At 39.6% G+C, this 17,668-nt stretch overlaps 1 protein-coding gene across 5 annotated transcripts in view; it reads left to right on the top strand.

Moving 5' to 3' along the window:
* Nucleotides 1-17,668, top strand: part of NEK11 (NIMA related kinase 11) — a 302,909-nt gene that overhangs the window by 174,897 nt on the left and 110,344 nt on the right. For all 5 annotated transcript variants that reach the window (XM_038002888.2, XM_008009148.3, XM_038002887.2 and 2 more), the window contains one exon: nucleotides 13,268-13,428. In XM_038002888.2, the coding sequence (XP_037858816.2) occupies nucleotides 13,268-13,428 (161 nt within the window). The remainder of the gene's footprint in view (nucleotides 1-13,267; nucleotides 13,429-17,668) is intronic.

Raw genomic sequence — 17,668 nt, 5'->3', positions numbered from 1 at the left:
CCACTTAGAGAGACACTTACAGCAGAACCTGCTGTCCTATATATAAAAAACGGTACTGTACTGTACTTAATTTAGCCCTCTGGAAAGGGTCATGAATATGCATTTTGTCTATGAAAATTATTTCTTTTCACAACCTCATGTGTGATGCTGTAGGCTAAGCTAATCAATGTAGTTAAATTTAGCCCTGGTTTTGAATGTTTATTTTAGAAAAGTCAAGGTACTAACCCTGTAGCTTATTATGTGAGGAAAGAAAGCATCATGGCAAACCAAGCAACTGATGTGCACCCCCATCCTAAGAATATAAACATATCTTTTGTGTTTGAGGTTCAGTTCCACTTGCAGTTAGTGATATTATTCTCAAAGTTGACCTGATCCCTGCTGTGCTGTGAAAGATATTGTCTACCATGGGGATGTGGGAGGTCCGCGAGCTTGCCTTTCTCTGGGCAAGGCTCAGAAGGCTGGGTTTGGGCATTTATTCAAACTGTACATGTAGATATGGTGTAAAAGAAGGCAGAAAAGGGCATCTTACAGATGAGAAGGTTTGATTGGATACATCCTTTGATATGGCACTCAGTTACATGAAGAGGCTTAGGACTGGGGTGCGATGGGGCACTACCTCTCCCCGGCTACATCCATTACCGTGAGAGCTGGAGCGCTTTCAAGGGCCAGGAGATTCCGCCTTCTCTTTGCAGAGATGGGGATTAGTGATGGTAGATGGTGTGCTGGCCAGGAGAGGAATTGAGGATCAGAGAGGTAAAGTGACTCACATCCCAGAGCTTCAAAGAAATCTGGTCAAACTGAAAGTGGAGGCTGTGGCCCTCTGTTTAGAGAGATGACAGCCTAGAACAGTGCTATCCAGTAGGATTTTCTGCAGTGTTGGAAATATGCTATAATTTTTGTCACAGGTGACTGTTAAGCACTTGAAAAGTAGCTAGTGCAATGGAATTTAGCATTTTGTTTAATTTTAATAATTTTAATTCAAATAGCCACAAGTGGCTAGTGTCTACTGTGTTAGGTCAATTCTAAAAGAAGTGGTACTTTCAGATGAAGTGGGAAAGCAAAGAGTGAATTCAGGGAAAATACAGAGTTCAGGTGATGAAAGCCAGGATTCTGAAGATATATATGAGAACTGTCTGGAAAGCATCAGAAAAATAAAGCTTCCTAGACCCAGACCAGGACTGCCCAATCAGAGTCTTTTGGTACATACCTTTAAATGAGAGCTACCGTATTCATTGGTAAGAAGAGGCAGATCTGGGAATGTGGGTTGCAAATGATAAAAGGTCTTGCCTGCCAAACTTAAGATTTTATACTCAATTTTATTGGCAGTGAGGGCATCATTGAAAGGGGAGAGTCACACAGTGAGTGCATTAGGCAAGGCTTGCAGCAGCCTGCGTAAGACATGATGCCAGTGGAAGACTGGAGATGATTGTAGAGCTGAGTGTTGAAAGATACCTGGAGTGTTCATTTTTCCCTCAGAATATGAGTGTGTTTATTTCACTGGGGGCTGTCCATATTCTTCCCTGGCTTGAACATTGGTCCAAAACATTTCTTAGCAAATATGCTGCTGCACGCCTCCAGTCCCACTAAATGTTATTGTGATCGAAAATTACCGTTGCTTCCCTTGGGCACAGAGGGAGCTCTTTGTAATGAAATAGAGATGCAGCAACCATTTGGCATGTGGAGTAACGGCTTCTCTGGGACCTCCAGCAGGGGCCCATGGTATCATAAAAGGGGATGACTCACCAGGGAAAGGAACAATTGCGGGTCTCAGAGTGTGCGCTTCCTTCTCTATGACTTCTGAGCTCCACTGAGCAATCTTAACCGCTGCCACCGGGAACTAGGACACCGTGAAAACAGTGTTCGAGGCCCAGCGATGACTCACTGCATAACCATTTCATGGTTCACAGTGGGGACAGAGATTGCTTTTAAAAATTGAAAAGGAAAAAATAAAATACAATATATGTTGAAGTTTTGAGGTGGACAAAATGCCTTTTCCCAAACAGCAAAGTATCAAAAGAGTCCGTTTTTTTTTCTTTAATAGTGCTGAGGAGGGCATGGGTGAGGGAGAGACTGGGTATCCTTATTAGCTCCTGGGAGAATGGAAAGCTGGGGTTTTTGGAGTGGTTTTTATCTCGCTGGGAGAGTTCTGCTGTCGTCCTGAAGGACAAGTGACCTCTGCCTGGGAAGTGTTTTCCTCTAGCTCTGCTGTTGGCCCTTTATGTATACAGTCACACATCACTTAAAAATGGGGATGTGTTCTAAGAAATGTGTCCTTAGGCAATTTTGTCATTGGGCAGACATCATAGAGTGTACTCCCACAAACCTAGATAGTATAGCTATCCTAAGTTTCGGGTGAATTTGGAGTCTTACAGAGCACATGATCGGCCACCATCTCACTCTGGCCCCTCCCACTCTCTTTCTCTCCACCTTTCTGGAACAGGGCCAGAGCCCCCCTCTTGTTCCTGGCAGAAGGGATCATGTCATTTTCTTTCCCTGCACTTTTGTCACGTATTTTTCTAAATAGAATTTCTTAAAAAAAATTCTCACAACAATGATAAAAATGAATCTTTCTACCTACTAAATTAATAACTGCCATTTTATGGAGCACCTACCATGTTCTGGACACTATGTAAGATGAAGCATTTTAAGAAGACGTTGAAGAGGGCCAGGAGACTAGACCTCCAGAGAGAAAAAAAATGTAGTCATCTGAGATATAATTGATATCTGACAAAGGACTCACTTTAGCAGTGCCACAGATGTGGACTCCATTATTTTCTGGAAGGTCTGAGGATGAAAGTTATAATATTAAAGAATGTGACTTTGCTGGCACCTGATCTATTTTCCTTTAAGGGATGTTTATCTTACTGTATAGTGTCACTTATCTTTTATATTTTGTTTTGTAACCATGAGTCAAGATATTTTTATTATAATGTCCAAGTCTTTAGTTAGGTTCCCTAGCAGCACAGCCTGATATGGGTATCTGGTGCATGTATCTTATTGTGGAGAGCTCTAAGAATGTTGGCGTGTGTATGGGGTTTGGTGTGGCGTTGGGGGCTGTGTCCAGATAGAGGGAGCTGAGCAAGGATGTGGTGTCAGCTGGAGACTAGCCTCAATCTGCTGGCACAGGGAGCTCTGGGGCATGCTTAAGTCACTCAGTCATTGGCCAGGACTGCCCCTGGGACAGAGATATGGCATCATCTTTTCAGTAAGGAGGGCTTCTTTGATCCAAGAACAATTCTGTGGAGAATAGAATATCTGTGTGCTGTCTGCAACTGTTATAGGCTTAACTGAGTCCCCCCTAAAAACCATATGTTGAAGCCCTATCCCCCAGTACTTCAGAATGTGACTGTATTTGAAGACATGACTTTTAAAGAGGTGATTAAATTAAAATGAGGCTGATAGGGTAGGCTCTAAGCCAATCTGACTGTGTCCTCATAAGAATAGAAGGTTAGGTTTTTCAATGATCGCCATTCTAACTGGCGTGAGACGATATCTCATTGTGGTTTTGATTTGCATTTCTCTAGTGATCAGTGATGATGAACTTTTTTTCATATTTGTTGGTCATGTAAATGTCTTCTTTTGAGAAGTGTCTGTTCTTATCTTTCGCCCACTTTTTGATAGAGTTGCTGGAGAGGATGTGGAGAAATAGGAATGCTTTTACACTGTTGTTGGAAGTGTAAATTAGTCCAACCATTGTGGAAGACAGTGTGGTGATTCCTCAAGGATCTAGAACCAGAAATACCATTTGACCCAGCAATCCCATTACTGGGTATGTACCCAAAGGATTATAAATCATTCTACTATAAAGACACATGCACACGTATGTTTATTGCAGCACTGTTCACAATAGCAAAGACTTGGAAACAAGCCAAATGCCCCAAAATGATAGACTGGATAAAGAAAATGTGGCACATATACATCATGGAATACTATACAGCCATAAAGAAGGATGAGTTCATGTCCTTTGCAGGGAAATGGATGAAGCTAGAAACCATCATTCTCAGCCAACTAACACAAGAACAGAAAACCAAAAACCACACGTTCTCACTCATAAGTGGGAGTTGAACAATGAGAACACATAGACACAGGGAGGGGAACATCATACGCCAGGACCTGTCGGGGGTGGGGGTAGGGGAGGGATAGCATTAGGAGAAATACCTAATGTAGATGATGGGTTGATGGGTGCAGCAAACCACCATGGCACGTGTATATGCATGTAACAAACCTGCATGTTCTGCAGATGTATCCCAGAACTTAAGGTATACCAAAAAAAAAAAAAAAAAAAAAAAAAGAGGAGATTAGGACACAGGGACACCAGGGTATGAATGCACAGAGGATGACCTTGTGAAGAATCAGCAAGAGGGAAGCCAAGGAGAAGGGCCTCAGAGGAATCCAACCCTGCTGGTCCCTTAATCTCCAACCTCCAGAACTCTGGGAAATAAGTTTCTATTGTTTAAATCACCCAATTTGTGGTATCGTCTCATGGCAGCTCTAGCTGACTTAATACAGCAGCCAACACGCACAGCAGCTAGCAGACGAGGGTGTGCCAATTATACTCTGGAGTGTGTCTGGTAAGGGAATTTGGGTGGGACATCGATAGTAGCCACTACACCCACTTACAAATAAGAACACTGTGACCCAGATAAGTGAAGTAGCCTACCTGAGGTCACATAGCCAATAAGCAACGGAGGCAGAATTTGATTGCCATCTGACCCTACAGCTGGTCCTCCTAGCCCCGAGTTTGTATCATCACTTCTGGTGGAAGGCAGTTTTTCTCAGAAGCAGCAGATGTCACCAGTTAACTTTGACTTCAATTTCTTTTTGTTTTGTTTCATCTAAATTGTGCTTATCTTATACAAAATGGAGCTTCTGGGGGAAATCAAGGCAGCTCAGCACAATGCCTATGTCTGTGTGTCTTCTCAAAGTATTGACTTTTACCTTATGTAAAAAGTAAAAAAAAAAAAACTTTTGGTTTTAGGGACATTGTAGTAGCATATTAATCATAGGTTTCCTATACATATGAGGAAATAATAGTTTTATTTTTAATGTTTTTATTAAAAAATGAATTTGAGCAGTTTTTCACACCCACGAAAGTCATTTTTGGGAAAATAAGAAATGCTTTGATAGCTACCATGTCAATATAAATAATAACTGTAATCATTCTAAGCACTGCCACTCCCAATTTGTAATGAATGAGCATGGTCTTCGTAGAGGTCACATTGAGATGTAAGAATAAATCAGTTTGTTCTTCTTACAGCCTTATAATAGCCTTTGTTCAGTATTTTCTGGCTTGATGTAATAAAGCCATTACCCTCTTCAGAAAACTAGAAAAGAAAGGAAAAATAGAGATGGACATCTTTTGGTAGCTGCCTTCTGCAGAGGGCTCCCACCACCCACCCTCTGTCTGCCCCATGACAGCCAGCTCCGCAAACATTAATGCGGAACTATGATTAGATATGCAGAGAGAGGCAGGGTGTCTGGGGCAGACTCTAGGGCACCTGGAGAAAGCCCCAGCCTAACAGCGTGAGCTGTCACATTCTGGGTCATCTTGACTGAGTTCCGGGACTTGACTGAGTGGGCCTGTGGGATGTAGCTGGAAGTTTTAGTATGCTGAAGACATTTTTTGCAGTTCAAAGGTATGACTACATCTGAGATATAAGTTCAAAGTATGTGAAAAAGAGGAAAGGGGTGGGGGTCTTAAGAAAAACATTTGTATCTCCTTCCTCTCCTCAGCTTCCCCTCTCCATCCTACTCTCCCAAAAGATTAGTAAATTATTTGTATATGATACTATGTGGCAATTTGAAAGTCCTTATTGCTTAGAGATTTATGTACTCATTTATTCAGCAAGAAGTTTTGGGTGTCTGCTTTGAATCATCTGTTGGGGATACCATGGTGAGCAGGATGGGCATGGCCTCTGCCCTCCTGGAGCTTACCATCTACCTGGAATATTAGAAGGGATTTTTATTTCAGCAGACATAAAGTGCCAGTCATTGTGCTGAATTAGTGGTTCTCAAACTTAAGGGTGCATCAGGATCACCTGGAGAACTTGTCAAAACACACATTGCTGGACCTTCATCCCAGTTTCTGATTCAGTAGGTTGGAGATATAGGCAAATTTGGAAATTTCCATTTCTAATAAGAGCCCAGGTGATGTTCTTTTTGCTATTCCGGGGACCACCCTTTAAGTACCATTCTGACAAGCCTGTCACATGGATTTGCTCAAGGCATTCTAATGGTTAAAACCATTTGGGATGGTTGTGGGCCCACAGGCTGAGATCTTCTAAATGTCTAAAAGGCATTAAGTTCCTTTAGAGGAAACTCAGTTTTCTCTTCAGGCAAAGTTCCTGTTTTATGAAGACACTCTTTTTAAAAAAAAAATTGTTAATGTGTATCTGGATCATTTTAGAAGTTTAAAGAGCTAATGCAGTAGATGATGTGACAAGGAGTTTGTCATTTAACAGTTGCATCTGGATGTCATTTTCTCCTCGAAGGTTCTATAAGATAGAGCAATAGTTCTCAAAGTGTATTTCCAGATGAGTAGCATAGTTAGAAATGCAGATTCTCAGGCCCCATTCCGGACCTACTGAATAGAAACACTGGGTGTGGGAGCAGGAATTTGTTTTAATAAGCCTTCCAACTGATTCTGAGGCACACTCAAGTTTGGCACATCTGAGATAGATGGTAGTGAGAACTAGGCTCAGGCTGAATCTGATTCTCCCAGCTCCCTTAAAACAATTTACCAGGATGACTAAGCTTCACTTTTTCTATCTCGTAAGTCAAAAGTCTATCCCTTGTTGTCTAATATCTTTCAGAGCTACAAGAAAGATCATTGTGACCTTTATGAAATGGTTTTACTAGCAAAGATGAAAATTCCTAACTAACCATAAATAGACTTATTCAGTGGAAGAAAGGGGATTCAGATTCAGCAGTGTGACCTTCGGTTGGTCATCAGCTTGTGTGAACCTTACTTTTCCTGTCTGAAAAGTAGGCAGAAAAATGTCATCCTAGTCTACATTGAAGAGTTGTTGCAAAGACCAAGTGGCATCTTTGTGCTATCAAACGGTGTCAAATTTTTGTGGTATCAAATGTATATCAATGTGCTTTTTAAACTGTAAAATGCACACAAATATAAAGATTATAACTTTGGGCTGCCCACCCTTAGCTTTGTTCTTTTCTATCCACAAAATGGGAATAGTTCAATTACTTATACCTCCATGGAGATTGTAAGTAATTTAGACAACTAATAGCACAGCAACTTGAGCTCTTTTAAGGTAAAGTTTTTCTTTTGTTTACATTTCGTCTTTAACTTACAAAGGTTGAAGTATGTAGAGATAGTATAAAATATTTTATATTTTATTATAGTGTATACTCTTATTTGAACTAGTCACATTCTAGAGCAGTGATTCTGAGAGTGCAGCCTCCAGACCAGCAGCGTCAGCATCACCTGGGAACTTGGGAGTAATGCAGATTCTCAGGTACCACATCAGACCTACTGAATCAGCAAGTCTTGGGGTGGGACCCAGAGATCCATTTTAACAAGCCCGCAGGTGATCCTGATGCTCACACAAGTCTTAGAGAAAGGCATTTATTTGGGTCTTAATTGAAGGATCTGATAAAGGCCATCATTTTCCTGGAACAGGGTGATGTCTTCGTTTTTCCAGCATGGATTTGAAACATCTGTGTCCAAACTCGTGCAGCCATTATTGGATTCCTTCATAAACACGTTCTGTTACTGCTTACCCGGCATACAGAAGGTCTGGAATGCCACTCCAGTATACCCATTATGAGGCTGACTTCAGGGTACAAGGAAATTAAAGCTATTTATCAGACTCTTTTCCCCTTAGTGACAGGAGAAAGGAACCTTAGCCTAATAAGGTTTCAAATTCGGTCTATGTATGAAAAACATGAGGCTTGACAAACACAGTTTGAACAGACTTACATTTCTTTTGGCTTTTCCCTTTGAAAATGAAAATGAGTCCTTTCATGGGCAGCACCAAGTTAGTGGAGCTTGCTTAAGAAATACTAGAGACAGATTCATCCCAGTTTGTTTCACAACTTAGGTGGCAGAATGGCACTTTTCCCTGGCCACTTCTTTCCCTCCTCCCCTTCTAGGAGGAAATCCTAGGTAGGAGAGGGAAAGGGACTAAGGCTGTCTGTACATAGTGAGCTACATTTTGGGAAGAGGAACTTAGTATTTTAACAAAAGAAAAATTTGTCTGTGTTGTAGAGATATGACTTGGTTTGCTGCCTATGTTTGTAAATAAAGTTTTATTGGGACATAGCCACACTAATTCATTTATGTATTGTCTGTTTTCACACTACAAAGGCAGAGTTGGGTAGTTGTGTGACAGAGACCATGTAATCTGTAAAGCCTAAAACTTTTTACTATGTAGCCCTTTACAGAACATATTTGTCAAACCCCCTTGCAGAGGTTTCTCCTGAGCTGCTTGAAGGAAACCTAGACGGAACCAGTGGACAGGAAGGACAGTGGGAGGTGAACAGTGTGGTGAATTGCCTAAGGATTCCTGTGGAGTCCAGCAGAAAGGAAACCAGAGAGAGTCTAGATTCCATATTGCCCATTTCAGTTGGGTTCAGTATGAATTTTGAGAAGTTTTTCTATTTAAAATAAATATTTTAAACTTGGGTATATATTTGCAATTGCCTAATACAGTCATACACTGCATAACAATCTTTTAGTCAATGACAGACTGCATGTACAGTGGTGGTCCCATTAATGAAGCTGAAAAATTCCCAAGACCTAGTGCTATCATAGCCATCATAACATTGCAGAACAATGTAGCCACTCACATATTTGTGGAGATGCAGGGTAAATAAACCTACTACACTGCCAGTCATATAAAAGTGTCATGCATATAATTATGTACAGTATAGTGATAACAAATGACTGTTACTACTTTATGTATTTACTATACTTTTTTTTTTTTTTCGAGGTGTGTTCTCACTCTGTCACCCAGTCTGGAGTGCAGTGGCACGATCTCGGCTCACTGCAACCTCCACTTTCCAGGCTCAAGTAATCCTCCCACTTCAGCCTCCCAGTTAGCCAGGACCACAAGTGTGCACCACCACACCCAGCTAATTTTTTGTATTTTTGGTAAAGATTGGGTTTCTCCATGTTGCCCAGGCTGTTCTTGAACTCCTGACCTCTGGTGATCTGCCCTCCTCGGCCAGCCAAAGTGCTGGGATTATAGGAGTGAGCCACCATGCCTGGCCTGCTATACTTTTTATCATAATTTTAAAGTGTACTCCTTCTACTTATTAAAAAAAAATTAACTGTAAAACTGCCTTGGGCAGGTCCTTTAGGAGGTATTTCAGAAGAAGGCACTATTATCACAGTAGATGGAGGCTCCATGTGTGTTACTGCCCCTAGAGACCTTCTAGTGGGACAAGATGTGGAGGTGGAAGACAGTGGTATCAGTGATCCTGACGCTGTGTAGCAGTAGGCTAATGTGTGTGTTTGTGTCTTCATTTTCAACAAAATAGTTGAAAAAGGAAAAGAAAGAAAAAATGCTTATTGACTATATCCTAGTTAGGAGAGAAGTAAAAAAAAAGAAAATGTTTTCGTACAGCTGTTCAATGTGTTTGTGTTTTAAGCTAAGTGTTATTACGATAAAGTCAAGAAGTTTAAAAAACTTAGAGTAAGCTGTTTAATTTATTATTGAAGAAAGGAAAATGTTTTTTATAAATGTCGTGTAGCCTAAGTGTCCAGTGTTTATAAAGTCTGTAGTAGTGTACAGTAATGTTCTAGGCCTTCACATGCACTCAGCACTCACTCACTGACTCACCCAGGGCAACTTCCGGTCCCGCAAGCCCATTCATGACAACTGCCCTGTACAGATGTGCCATTTAAAAAATCTTTTACATTTTTACTGTACATTTTTAATGTTAAGATACACAAATACTTACCACTGTGTTACAGTTGTCTACAGTATTCGGTGTAGTAACCTGCTGTCCAGGGCTGTAGCCTAAGAGCAATAGGCCATACCACATAAACATGGATGTGGAGTAGGTTATACTGTCTGGGTTTGTAATCAGTGCAGTCTTTGATGTTCATGCAATGATGAAATCACCGAATGACGTATTCCTCAGAACATATCCTCATTGTTAAGTGATGCATGACTGTTACTTCTTCCTGGTGTTGAATATTACAGGCAAACTACTGAGTGTTTGCCTTACTATTTCCAATAGTAACTAACATTTGTTTGATACATACTTTGCATCCATTGTACTATGGAATGTTTCCAACAATTCCATGGGACCAATATTATCATCTTTATTTTATAGATGAGAAAACTGAAGTGCAGAAAGCTTAAATAACAGTGTTACAGAGCTATTGCTAGAGGCTTGATTTAAATGCAGATTTTGTTTTTATGCCAAAGCCAGCATTCTAAAGGAGTGTTTCTGAATGTTGGTCTCTCTAGCTAGGTTGGGGTGTTTTTCAAGCTGCAGGTTGAGAGGTCAGTTTAGTGAGTTGCAACCAGCATAAAAAAATGATTGAACAGAATGAAAAACACCAGAGTGTATCATATGTAGTTTGGGTAAGTAGGTCTTGATATATGAAACTTTTGTTTCAACTATAAAGATATTTACATACATACATATATAAGCACATTTCTGTGCACTGGGCAACCAATGTAAATGATATTTCTTACTGTGTCATAGTTTGAAAGCCAAGGGAGTGGACAAGGAGGAATGAAGATAAAGGAAAAATGGGAGAGCAAAAGGGAAAAATATGAATGAGTGAGAGAATGAATAACTGTCAAAGGGACAAAGAGACTCAAGGAGAGAGAGAGGAAGTAGAAGAGAGTGGGGAAAGAGAGAATGGACAGCTCAGAGAAAGACACAGAGATTCAGAGAGAGTTGAGGGTGGGCAAGAGAAGGTAGACATCATATGGTTCTGTCTTTCATTCCACTCAGCAAGCATATGCCCCTACTTGATGGCAGAACAGGAGATCTCTCAAGGGATTTTAGTTTTCATACACTTCTCATGCTATGATCGTCTTGTCATTCTCAGTGTAAGTAAAATGAAGATTGTTATTAAACATGACTTCTAGTCATTATAGCAAAAAGATACCTGCGCGTTTATGTTTATCACAACACAATTCACAATTGCAAGGATATGGAACCAACATAACTGCCCGTCACTGACAAGTGAATAAAGAAAATGTGGCATATGTACACCATGGAATACTACTCAGCCATTAAAAAAAGAATGAAATACTGTCTTTTGCAGCAACTTGGATGGAGCTGGAGGCCATTATTCTAAGTGAAGTAACTCAGGAATGGAAAACTGAATACCGTATGTTCTCACTTATAAGTGGGAGCTAAGCTATGGGTCCACAGAGGCATGCAGAGTGGTATAATGGACTTTGGAGACTCAGAGAGAAGGAGGGTGGGAGGGAGGTAAGGGATAAAAAACTGCATATTGGGTACAGTGTATACTACTCGGGTGAGGGTCACTAAAATCTCAGACCTTACCACTGCAAAAGTCACCCATGTAACCAAAAACCACTTGTACGCAAAAAGTATTGACGTTCTATATGCATCTACATACGTGTATAGGTATGTTATATATATGTGTGTACATACAGACACGTGCAGGTGTCTTCCTGATATAATGACTAGAAGCCATATTTAATAAAATAATATATATTATTTCAATATAAATAAAAAATTAAAACTATGGCTTCTCCATAACAGTATTCTATCTCATCTGATGCTCAGCTGAAAATCAGTGATCTGAACTGATCTGAAAAAAAAAAAAAATACGCTGTGTTGAAATTGCTGAGAGAAGGTATGAGATCCCTAGTACACTGCTTTCTAAGGAACTGGCAAAGGCAGTTTTGAATATATGTAATTTTTGTCTTTTGAGCTGACTAATTTTTATTTTACTGTACAGCAGCCTTTTATGTTTTAGTGCAAAACCATAGATAACAAACACATTTTAACATCTTCTATTTCCAGGGAATTCTAAATCCATTAAGTATTTTACTTTGAAAGGATTCTGAACTCATTTAATGAAAAGCCCGTTTTTACAGACATGGAAATTGAGTGAGCATTTGTATGAAACTTCCCTGAATACCGATGCTTTCATGAGAATTCTATTACTAAATCTCAGTAGCCACTCTACTAGATTACACTTATGTCAATTTTATCACAGAAATTGGAGCTCTGTGAGTTTAAGTCTCTTGCACAAATTTTCATCTAAAAGGGGGAAGAGCTAGATTCCAGCCTTGATTTTCTGACCCCAAATTTCATATTTTTCCCACTAGACAGGAAATAGCAACAATAGATTGAAAAATAATGTGTTATAATTTAGAATACAAATTTTATTTTTAAGTCTGAGTATGGTGCAAAGTCTAAAGTGCCTACTGTTTTGCTGCAGTTGAGTATTATAATTTTCTCCTCCCCCGACCCAAGGGTAGTTCTTTGGGTAGTTCTTTATTTCTAGGCCCCCATTAGTAAATAAGAGTTTATATTGTTATGCTTTATTGTGATCCAGTCATGGCCTTTCTTCACTGAAGATTGTTAGAAACACCAACTTTATTCTAGTTACTAACAATGTTGCATCAAGTAACTTGGGTAGATGCTTATTGTCATCAGCTTAAGTGGGTATTCTTTTTTAAAATAAGTGCTGAATGTAAGGTTGAGTAAATAGGACCCACCAGAGTGAACTCCATCTCAAAAGCCATCATTACCTGTTAGAAAAGAATTGTGTTTTTCCCAGCTTGCCAGAATGCTGCTGCTGTATATCCTAGTCATCTTGTTTGGTCTTAGCAGTAACATTAAAAAAAAAAAAAAAAAAAGAAATATCTAGGAAAAATGCTGCAGTAGTTTTGCTCCAACTACCTACGCTAAAAACTTTATGTGTGTTGTGTAACAGGACCCTTCAGCCAGGACATCTTGTCCGACGTTTGCTCCTAAATTTCCTCATTTTTAATAAGGATTCATGCCTCTAAATGTCAAGATGTTAAAGCGTATTATTTATTCTTGTTTCATGATTTTTTTCTTACCTTCAAAAGGTAGTTGCTAATGGAAATGTTCCTCCTTTTCTCCACTGGTTTTATGTTGCTGAGTGTTTATTACATTCAACCAAATACTTTCAGGAAGCTGAGAGTCAGCTCTACATTCCATGGAAGCTTTGTTAGTGCAAGCAAAATATACATCCCTGTGAAAAGATAGGGTATTCTTACCTCATGATAATTTTAATAACTGGTAGTATCTGACTGTGGTTTGTTCATTATTTCAGAGATCCCAGAAGACCCACTTGTGGCTGAAGAATACTATGCTGATGCATTTGATTCCTATTGTGAAGAGAGTGATGAGGAGGAAGAAGAAATAGTGTTAGCAGGACCAGAGAAAGAAATCAAGAATGAGGGATCCCAGCCTACTTACAGAACAAACCAACAGGTATATGATACTCCCCATCAGAAGCCATGGAACTGTTCAAGGTACTGACTGGACTCTCCCAGAGAGGAAAGGAAGTCTTCTAAGGTGAAGTTGGGGACACGGCGGCCAGGGTTATTATAATAGCTACTTGTGATAAGTCTAGCTTCTCAAGGTCCAGAGGCAGGCAGGGCCCTATAGAATTTGGAGAATCTGATCTGAACCATGTTGATAAGGGAAGAGCTGGAGTACACTGTACTTATTTGGGGGGTTGGGGGATGGCACACACCACATTGCACACTGAGGAGGGATTCATATACAGCTATTGAATTAAAAAATGCAAGTGTCTCTTTAGCAGAGAGCATGGGATTTTTTATATACTTTTCTGTCTGGTAATCATATTTTAGGGTCATGTTCACAAATTAAATGCAAATACAAATTTGTAAAGACTGAATTAGTTTTGGGGATCAAACCTAAAGATCCTGGGCTTAGGGGATAATCTTCCTAGCTACTTTTAGCCTCTGAGGACACATTCTTGCTTAAGTGGTGAGGTCTCTCTGAGTATATGCCCTATGCCCTTGTAGTAGATCTCTTTGACTATAGCAAGATTAACCTTTATATGAGCTATAGGCCAAGAAACACCCCTGACATGTGCTTTCTGTGTTGGGTGTCTGCAAGAGAAAAAAAGCAAGAGGCATATGAAGATAAAGGGGAGAACTTTGGGCAATATATACATCCATACCTCATTTTCTTCTTACCTTCCAGTCCTAAACTTCCATGAGTTACAGAAGCTTTTATTAACTGAGAACCATGCAGTTACTAAAATAAAAGTCTACCAAAGTACACCTAACTGAGCGAAAACTCAGCTAGGGGAGATGATTTCTGGAGTGAAGATGATTCACTCCAAAAGTCCATTCAACCATTTTTAATAAAGATTATGCAATATATCCTAATATTCAATTCATTCAGCCTCTTAAATCCATTCAACCATTTTTAATAAAGATTATGCATCATAATATTCAATAAATAAAAGCAGTAAGAAGTGCTCTCCAATTTGATATTAGGAGAGGGAGGCAAGGAGAAGGGAACTAGTAGGGTACAGGTATGGGGCCAAGCAGGAAAAGGGATGAGATAAAGAGGAGAAAGAGATAAAGAGTAAGGATTAGAGAAAGGTAATTTAGGAGACAAATAATGAAGAGAGAAACAAATAGATTTTGAGAAAAATACAGCTAAAGGGGGGATTCAGAATGCCAAAATAACAACTTTGCTTATACGATTTCCCCATTTTTTTTCCAACGGAATCTGGAAAACAACAGCACCTCCTACCACAAATCAAAAATATAATTTCTACTACCTTCTGAGCCACTGTCATAAACAACTGTAACGGATATTATTACAACATTACAGAGGCTTCATTCTGCGCCTATGGTTGCAAAACACACGATATGCAAAATACATCCAGTGCCCAATTTTTGGTCAAAGCATCAAGTGGCAAAATTTTAGCTACTAATATTATCACTTAGAAATGTTTTTTAAGAAAATATAACAGATTCAGAGCCACATGAATAAAATACTATATGGCAAACAGCTCCTAGGTCAGGAAATACAGTTTTGCCAGTCTCAGAATATCCATCTTTGGCAGTTAGAATATAGGGCTGGAAATCAGATTGCTTGCATCTGAATCTATCCTTTATAACTTGTGATTTGCATGACCTTGTTCAAATTACTAGACTTCTCTGTGCCTCAGTTTTCTAATCTGTAAAGTGAAAAAATAATGTTTTCTACCTCATAGAGTGATTCTGAGGATTAAATGAAGTAATATAAAGTACTTAGAATAATGCTCAGAACTTAATAAAATACTTAATGAAATATTAGCTATTATTATAATGAAGTTACCCAGTCACGGTATCTAGTACCTCTTTATGATACTGCCAAAACTCCTTAATGTTAAAGTGAGATTTTCTAACTTGCTTTTAAGTATTTTTAAAAAATTCTTTCTTATTAGTCTTAAGGCAGATGATAAACATAAGGGCAGCAGTTTTGTTCTCTGGGTTGTATAACTATCACATGTTACATGACAGATTGTGATTGATTTTAAGTAATCTATTGGGACAAGATGCTAAGGCCTCTGATATGGTTTGGCCAAATCTCACCTTGAATTGTAGCTCCCATAATTCCTATGTGTTGTGGGAGGGACATAGTGGGAGATAATTGAATCATGGGATAGTTTCCACTGTACTGTTCTCATGGTGGTGAATAAGTCTCACGAGATCTGATGATTTTATAAGGGGTTTCCTCTTTCGCTTCACTCTCATTCTCTCTTGTCTGCTGCCATTTAAGACATGGCTTTCACCTTCCACCGTGATTGTGAGGCCTTTCCAGCCATGTGGAACTGTGAGTCCATTAAACCTCTTTTTCTTTATAAATTACCCAGCCTCAGGTATGTCATTATTAGCAGTGTGAGAACAGACTAAATACAGTCTCTCACATACATGATGGTATTTTGACTGACAAACGCTGTTGGGTAGTTATCTTATTCCTATTTTCTGATTGAGGAAACGGAGTTTCTGAGAGAGATGTAGCCTTCCTGTGGTCACGTAGCTTGGCAAGGATCAGACCCGTGCCTCAGGCCCACATCAGTCACATTCTCAAGTCAATGTTTTTGCTACTATAGAATATTTATTGACCTAGAATGGACTTGGCATAAGGGAAACAAAAGTGTTGCCAAGTCCATTCTAGGTCAATATATATTCTACAGTAGCAAAAACAATACACAATAATGTATATAGAGTAGCAAAAAATAATTTGTATAGAGTAGCAAAAACATTTACACGATAGAGTAATTTGTATTAGAGGCAGGTAATTACAACCCCATTTGTTTTCTTCCAGTAAATCAATATAGTTTCTCCTTCCCCAAAGGTGATGAGTATGGACTCTTCCCTTTCAGGTTGTTTTCATTACCAACATACAAATTACATTACAGAACTCAGTCATGGTCAACTTTGTGAATTGAGAGACCTACTGCCATCTCTCAGATTGGCCTCTTCTCCCCTTTCCCTGGTCTTGCCCTGGACCTCTGAGTGTGCCAGGGTCTGCTTAGGTGGTTATCACACCAATGCCTTCTATGTGTGTCAGCAGATCAAAGTTGATTCCCCTTCCTTTAGATGGAGCCAAAGTCACATAGTTATTTTGATGAAAGAAGTGCTTTCAAAAAGAAACACAGCCATGGACTTCATTGAGATTGATTGCTGAGTTCTTTGTGCCGCCTTTTCAGCAGTCTTTTCAGCAGCAGTGTCTCCAAAGCAGTTTTATTAAGCACCTAATTGCTGCTGATTGCCAGCTGTTTCTCTGCTGTGATAAGCACAGCATCAATAAAACCTCTTTCACAAGCCATTATCATATTGTTGATGGCGCCTCTGCCAAGTCTGTGGTCACTGAATTGGAACCAGCATCTTAGATCTCAGGAGAATTGAGTTTATAGCTGTCATCATAACAGGGTTCCCTGCAACATTTGTGTGACCTGTCACTAAAAAGTGTTTTATGCGCTCTGGTGGACATGGCTTAGGGCTGCAGGCTGACAAGTGTTTTCACAGACTCTTCTGTCTTTCCCTTGCTGCCTTGACTATCATTTTTCTCTCCAAGACTAATAAATGGCTCAGATGCATCCAGTAATACACATATTATGTGGACAATAATGACTTGACACAAAACTTCCTCAGAAGGGCTTTGTTTAATGAATGTGGCTGTCACTGAGACTTGTTTTAAGAAGGCTCTTCAGGACTATGGTGTTTGTTCTTCCTAAGATGAAAGGTGGTGGACATCCACTATTCCAGTTGATTCTGAAGTTCTCAATGCTTTTTCCCGAAATCATTCAGAGGTTTTGAAATTCTCACTGCACAGTGAAGCATTAGGAAAAAGAATTGATTTTCTGCTTGGAACGTTGTCCCAGGGGCAGAGAACTGGATATCCGATAGGCAAGGGCTGAGATTCTGCTGAAGACCCTTGGATCTGATTGTCATGATGGTAGATGCCTCCAAGAGTTTCTGCTGTTAGTTGAGTCATTAATCAGATCATAGTAATGATAACAGTAACAGCTAGTATTTCCAGAACCTTCATTCTATGCTCAGTACTTTGCATGCTGTGTCAGTTCAGGTTCTCCAGGAAGCAGGTGATGAGACAGAATTAGAAATAAAAAGGAAATTCCTATCAAGTAGGTGGGAGGAGTCTTAAACCATACTGATATATTTGAGGGGAAGGAAGGAAG

This window comes from Chlorocebus sabaeus, chromosome 15 (assembly GCF_047675955.1).
Source record: "Chlorocebus sabaeus isolate Y175 chromosome 15, mChlSab1.0.hap1, whole genome shotgun sequence".
NCBI lineage: Eukaryota > Metazoa > Chordata > Mammalia > Primates > Cercopithecidae > Chlorocebus > Chlorocebus sabaeus.
The sequence above is the reverse complement of the archived record's forward strand: the minus strand, read 5'-3'. Positions and strand labels throughout refer to the sequence as shown.